Source organism: Scylla paramamosain, chromosome 35 (genome assembly GCF_035594125.1).
Source record: "Scylla paramamosain isolate STU-SP2022 chromosome 35, ASM3559412v1, whole genome shotgun sequence".
Taxonomy (NCBI): domain Eukaryota; kingdom Metazoa; phylum Arthropoda; class Malacostraca; order Decapoda; family Portunidae; genus Scylla; species Scylla paramamosain.
In genome coordinates, this window is record NC_087185.1 from 14,601,664 (window position 1) to 14,609,163 (window position 7,500).

The following is a 7,500-nucleotide window of genomic DNA, read 5'->3' on the forward strand; positions in this document are numbered from 1 at the left end:
GCCTCACACCAGCTGGGCGTCTTGTCAGGGGAATACGTTTGGCCTGATTCCTGTCAGCGGTCCTCATTAGTATGACTGCACCTGCCTAGTTTAGCTCCATTGATCAGTGAGACGCAAGCCGCTTCACCGCGAGAGGGCACCGTTGCATTTCACCACATTCACCCTGTCCATCTCCTGTCACCAAGCCATCCATCACCGCCTGCACTCATCACCCCAGTTCACTTCTTCTATCTGCTGTCACCAATCTATGCGACCTGTCTATCAAGATTCAGTAATCTCATCCTTACCTATCCCACTCAGCCATATTCAAACCTATCCTACCTAAGCCAAATCAATCTTCGTTACCTGTCTACCAAGAACTGCCAATCATATATTTACTTAACCTATCCTACCCTATCATTACATAACGTAACTTGACTTGATCTAATTTAATTCAGTGTAATCTACTTTAACCTAACCTAGCTTACCTTAACCTAATCTAACCTAACCTTAGCTGACCTAACTTGACCTGAACTGACTTCACGTGACCTGACCTGATCTGATCTAATGTAACCTAACCTAATCTCATTTCATTTAATCTATTTTAATTTCATTTAATCTAATCTCATCAAATCCAGAGTAACTTAACATACCCTTCCCTCAAGATCAACTATTACTAATCCCACCTAACCCTACTCTGCCTTAACCTAACCTAACCTAACCTAACCTAACCTAACCCAACCCAACCCTACTCTGCCCTATCCAACCCTAACCTAACCTAATCTAATCCTACTCTACCTTAACCTAACCTAACCTAACTTAACCTAATCTAATGCTATCCTACCCTACCCTACCCTAACCTAACCTAACCTAATCCTACTCTACCCTAACCTAACCTAACTTAACCTAACCTAAACCTACTCTAATCTAACCTAATCTAATCTTACTGTACCCTAACCTAACCTAGTCTAACCCTATTCTTCCCTAACCTAACATTACCTACCTTAACCTAACCTTACTCTATCCTAATCTAACCTAACATTACCTAATCTAATCTGTTTTGATGTATTCTAACCTAACTAAACCTTCTTATCTCAACCACAAGTACCTATAACTAATAATTCTACCCTACCATACCTAACACATAACCTAATCTAATCTAATCTAACCTAACCTAACCTAACCTAACCTAACCTAACGTAACCTAACCTTACCTAATCTAACCTAACCTAACCTAACGTAACCTAACCTAACCTAACCTAACCTAACCTAACTTAACTATACCTAACCTAACGTAACCTAACCTAACCATACCTAACCTAACCTAACCTAATCTAACCTAACATTACCTTACCTAATCTAAGCAACTTTAATGCAGTCTAACCTAGCCTACGTACTGGGAGAGAGAGAGAGAGAGAGAGAGAGAGAGAGAGAGAGAGAGAGAGAGAGAGAGAGAGAGAGAGAGAGAGAGAGAGAGAGAGAGAGAGAGAGAGAGCGTTACTTCCTCTTCTTCCTCCGCGTTTTCCATGTAAATTATAATGCGCTCTTGTTTTATTCATTTATCATTTAATTTTGTCATGGAGAAACTTACCACGTTACTTCCCCCACGCAAGAGCAACGGAAGGGAGACTGAACGTTCCTTTAGATAACCAGCCGTTCCTTTACCTCGTGTCTTCCTCTTCTGTGTTCTTTACTTTCCTGTTACGTCAGATAATCATTTCTTTTTACTCGTGGTTCAAGTTTTCTTTATTCTTGTGTTGTTTCTTGTTTTCAGTTCTTGTTTTTTTTATGTTCTTTTTGCATATTAGTGTAGATTGTGTTATTTCTATATTTTTTTGTTTTTGTTTTGTGTTTATTTATTTATTTTTTCCAACTCTCTCTCAATGTCAATTTTCGTGCAGCGTTCCTCGTATTTTCTTATATTTCAGACTGGGTTCCAATATTTATTTCCTTGATGACATATTTTTTTCACAGCTAGTTAGTGTTTCTCCATTTTATTCTCGTTTTTCCAAATTGCCCTCATTCTTGTCAATCTTTTCTCAATTTTCCTGTTTCTATATTTTCAACATCTTTTATAAACAGTTTTTCTTACATTTATTTTACTTATTTCTAGAACAATTTTATTCCTACCGTCCGTAAGTTCTCCCTTGTACCTTTTTATTCATTTATATTTATTCTTTTTTACATTTCACACCTTTTGTTATGTATTCCTCTTATTCCTTGAAAAATATCATTCCTCTTTCCCCCAAGCAGACTGCCACATTTTTTTTTTTTCTGTTATTTCAAACGTGCTTTCGAATTGTTTTTTCTTATCAATGTTTTAAATTTGCGGGAGCGCGTATCTGCCTTCAGTTTGTGTTGTTTGCGCGTCCCGTCCCCAGCGGTGGTGGTTATCAGTTTTAAAGAGAATCTCGTGAGAGTATCAGGGGCAAGAGAGAGGGAGAGGGAGAGAGGGAGAGGTGGGTGGGGTTGAGAAGTAAGAGAATATAAACAGAAGAAATGGGTGAAAGATAAAGAAACAATATAATATAAAAACCGTAAGAATAATTGACAACATAATAATATTAAAGAAAATAGAAATAAAGGAAATATTGACGATAACGAAAAAAAAAAAAACGTAACATTATGAATAGAAAGGAATGAAAAAAAATATACCAAATAAAGAAAAAAACTAAAGAGAGATGAATAGATAGACAGATAGATAGATAGATAGATAGATAGATAGATAGAGAGAGAGAGAGAGAGAGAGAGAGAGAGAGAGAGAGAGAGAGAGAGAGAGAGAGAGAGAGAGAGAGAGAGAGAAACATGGTGGATTTTCATCTATTTCGTCCTCTTCATTAAATTGTTGCTCTGTATATTTACCTCATTATTTACCCTATATATTAAGGTGTATGTACCTGTACGTGCACCTGTAGGCCAGTGTTCAGGTGAGCAGCGCGTCAGATGAGGTACAGGTAGTGCGGTAATGGTCTTATTTACTTCAACCTTGATTAACTGTTTGAGAGTCTCGATTCTGTGCGTTTTCATTAGGTTTTCCCTGTGTGTGTGTGTGTGTGTGTGTGTGTGTGTGCACCTAGCCGTAAGGAAATGTAATTATAGTCGTTCTAGGGTTATGTAATTTTTTTCTTTTATTTCTCTTTCTTCTCTTTCTCTCATTTTTTTATTTATTTATTTATTTTTGTTTAGTTTTGCCAATTGTTAAAGTTGTAAAGAAAAGATGATTTATAACACAAGGAAGTGAGCGTGTTCCTTAGGGAAGAAAATTGTTAATGAAAGAACCAGAGGGCGTGAATAATGTCAACGATAACTCTCTCTCTCTCTCTCTCTCTCTCTCTCTCTCTCTCTCTCTCTCTCTCTCTCTCTCTCTCTCTCTCTCTCTCTCTCTCTCTCTCTCTCTCTCTCTCTCTCTCTCTCCCCATTTCCTTCTGCTTTCCTGACCACGCTAAAGAAATTGATTGAATATGCAGGAACACCACCACCAACACCACCACCAGCCACTGAAACAACACCAAGAACAACACCAACAGCGGGGCATTCAGGTAAACCCCAGTGCTCAGTGGCGGCACACACACACACACACACACACACACACACACACACACACACACACACACACACACACACACACACACACACACACACACACACACACACACACACACACACACACACACACACACACACACACACACACACACACACACACACACACACACACACACACACACACACACACACACACACACACACACACACACACACACACACACACACACACACTACAAAAAGGATAAATTGAAAATCCAGACTCCGGCAAAAAGAAATTATTAACCCCACTAAGTAATGGGGTGAGTATCGGTAAGGATATTGAAGGTGATTAATTCAAGTCAGTTTAATGAATTCTTTTCCGATCCCCAGGAGGCGTGGCGAGCAGCAGAAGGCACTAACAGGACCACCACCAGCACCACCACCACCTCCACCACCACCAGTAGCAGTACAAGCAGGCGTGGCAGGGCGCCCAGGGGCCAGGATGTGTGGCTCCCTGCTGCTGCACGCCCTCCTGCTGCTGCAGTTCACAGGTGAGTAATGTTACGGCCGCAGGTGTTCGCCGGGCCGCTGGGGGGTGGGGGCGTGTTGGGCGTTGGGATGGGGCATGTGGGGGTCTGCACGCCACCAGGATGGACGGCAGCGCGGTTCTCGGTAACTCCCGCCCACGTGAGTCACAGCCTCATCCCGCCGCCCGCGCGCCGCCCGCACCTCAATCCTTCACGCCCCCACCCACCGCGGCACACTCCCTCTTGCTGCACCATTCATCCTGCCCTCCCCTACACCCACCCCCATCCACACCCTGCCCTAGGCTCCTGAGGCATCACAACACAGCTTACGGTTCCCTCAACACCACAACACACAGATTACGGTTTCCCGGTTCCCACAACACCACAATTCTAAGGCCACAGTTTCTACATCACAATTTCAAGACAGTTCCCACAACACCACAATTTCTAGTCAATTTCCACAATTCCAAGACAAATCCCACAATACCAATTTGAAGACAATTCCACAACACCACAATTCCAAGACAACACCACAACACCACAATTCCAAGACAACACCACAACACCACAATTCCAAGACAACACCACAACACCACAATTCCAGGACAACACCACAACACCACAATTCCAAGACAACACCACAACCATTCCAAGACAACACCACAACACCACAATTCCAGGACAGCACCACAACACCACAATTCCAAGACGACACCACAACACCACAATTCCAGGACAACACCACAACACCACAATTCCAGGACAGCACCACAACACCACAATTCCAAGACGACACCACAACACCACAATTCCAGGACAGCACCACAACACCACAATTCCCGGACAGCACCACAACACCACCATTTCAAGACAGCACCACAACACTACGCTCCCAACACAACCCCCTCACCACCTTCCCACCAACACAGCCACAGTCAACCACCACCCTCCCACTGCTCCACACAGGTCACCTCCCTCACGTACACGTAAATTCCCCACGCCTCGTCGCGCCCCTCACACAGCCACGCCCGGGAGCTCATCTCACGAACACATAACTTGGCTTTATCCTTGTTCCCCCGCGCTCTCGTCCCGCCCAGGCAAGGATAATGCGGCACTTTTTTTCCTCGTTCAAGTTCACCGTCAAGGAAAAATTCAACAAAACATTTACTCTTGCAAGGAAAGGAGGGTGAAGTGTAATGCGTGAAATTTTGAGAAAGGGAGAGAGAGAGGAGAGAGAGGGGAGCAGAGAAAAATGAACTAATGTACAACAGGTGTTTAGATAATCTACATACATGTTTTTTGGGGATAAATGAAAGAGTATAAGTAAGCAAATAACAGGTAAGTAGGTAATCTATCTATATAAATATTTCCTTTGTGTTTTTTTTTATATTTTGAGTTTGGTGAGGTAAAAAATATCAAGAAAATAGACTTGAGCTTAATAAATACTTGAACGGTGTGTGTGTGTGTGTGTGTGTGTGTGTGTGTGTGTGTGTGTGTGTGTGTGTGTGTGTGTGTGTGTGTGTGTGTGTGTGTGTGTGTGTGTGTGTGTGTGTGTGCGCGCGCGCAAGAGGGCCATTAGCTAAGGGCAACAAAAATTTAAATAAAAAAAAAAGGCTCACTTAAATGGGTGTGTGTGTTCTTATGTTTCTTTAAGGGTTCCAGTTTTAAGGTGTCACGTGGCCAGGCGCCCTTCAAGCAGCAGCAGGTTGTCAGCACGCGGCAGGACTGACATCCGCAGGGACCTGAATAAACAGAGAAAGTCGGTTTTGAATTTTTTTTTATCTCGTTCACCTTTTCAAGAATTCAGGTCTTAAGTGAATAAAAAAAGAGGAAAGTAACTCAGCTGAAATATGACCAGCGAATCTTAGCATGATAGAGGTATGAAAATATATCAGCCCTTGTGTTGTGTGTGTGTGTGTGTGTGTGTGTGTGTGTGTGTGTGTGTGTGTGTGTGTGTGTGTGTGTGTGTGTGTGTGTGTGTGTGTGAATATAAATATAAGAAAATCCGGAACGAAAGGCAAAAAATAACAAATATGTGACGCAATAGGAAGAAAAAATGAGAGAATAAAGAGAAAAATAACGAGAAAATAAATAGAAAAAAATTCAGGCACAAGTAAAGAGAGAGAGGGAAGAAAAAAAAAATACGTGCAGCTCGTGGTGTTTCGTGCCCTTTCAGCTTCAGGAAGGAAAATATTACACACCTTTGGCACGTTCCAAAAGCACGTTGGCAGGTAGCAGGAAACAAACAGAGTTACTTTTTGAGAAAACGTACTCAGGAAAGGAAAGAGGGGAAAAAAATGTGAGAGGGGAGGGTGAAGAGGAAAAGAGAGAGAGAGAGAGAGAGAGAGAGAGAGAGAGAGAGAGAGAGAGAGAGAGAGAGAGAGAGAGAGAGAGAGAGAGAGAGAGAGAGAGAAAGCGTTGAGTGACTTTTTGTATATCTTGAATCTATATCACAGTTCGCATTCATACCAAAAAGAAATTGTAGAATATATTTTTCCCCGGACACAATGACAGGGAAGGGCAGGCGGGTGTTGTGTGGTTGAGTGATGGCTGCGTGATCTTGGGGACCCTGCTGCCCTCCCTTACTGTCGGGTGATTTAGAGTCTGCTACGTGCAAGGCTTTCACGCGGGCAGGATGGCTGGCGAGGGGCTTATAAACATTGCACAATACATTTACATATCCGCCATGCCATCCCTGCCTCGGTTCTTTAAGAGGCACCTTAGCTTGAGTCTAGAAATGGGGACTGAAAGTAAAAATAGTGAAAAAAATGGAGTCTTAAATATCGCAGTACATTTACATATTCTCCCTTTAATTGTAAGGGTACCGTCCTTATCTTGACTTCAAAAATTGCTGTTGAAAATAAAGTTAAGATTGAAAATAGGAGTCTTATATATTACAATACGTTCCTGTCCTTTATTTTCAAGAGACGCCTTGCCTTTACTTCAGAAGTGAGGATTGAAAGTCAAAATAAGGTAAGAAAAAAGTCTTAAAATTACAGTACATTTAAATTTGCATTCATGTCCTTTATCTGTAAGAGGTACCATCCTTAGCTCTACTTAGAAATACTTATAACTTTACTCTAGGAGTGGATCTTGAAAGTAAAAGATAAGTGAGAGGAGAAAAGGTTGTCTTAATTATCACATTATATATGCTTTCCTGTCCTGTGTTAGTAAAAGACGCCACGCTTAACTGTAGAATTGCTTGTTAAAGATAAGAAATGACATAAGTTTGAAAGGAAATTAAGGAAAAAAATAAATGACTCTTAAACATCACTAAAGACAAGAATTGGCTTAAGGTTGAAAGGAAATAAGGACAAAAATAAATGACCCTTGAACATCACTAAAGACAAGAAATGACATAAGTTTGAAAGGAAATTAAGGACAAAAAAGTAAATGACCCTTAAACATCACTAGATACATTTACACGCACACAACTGTATCTGTAAGAGGCAGCATCGTCAGCTTT

At 41.6% G+C, this 7,500-nt stretch overlaps 1 protein-coding gene across 1 annotated transcript in view; it reads left to right on the forward strand.

Annotated features, from left to right (window-relative positions):
- LOC135090682 (hemicentin-2-like) overlaps positions 1–7,500 on the forward strand; it is a 164,094-nt gene that overhangs the window by 12,018 nt on the left and 144,576 nt on the right. Inside the window, 1 exon segment of the mRNA XM_063987681.1 lies at positions 3,898–4,058. Within this exon segment, the coding sequence (XP_063843751.1) occupies positions 3,898–4,058 (161 nt within the window).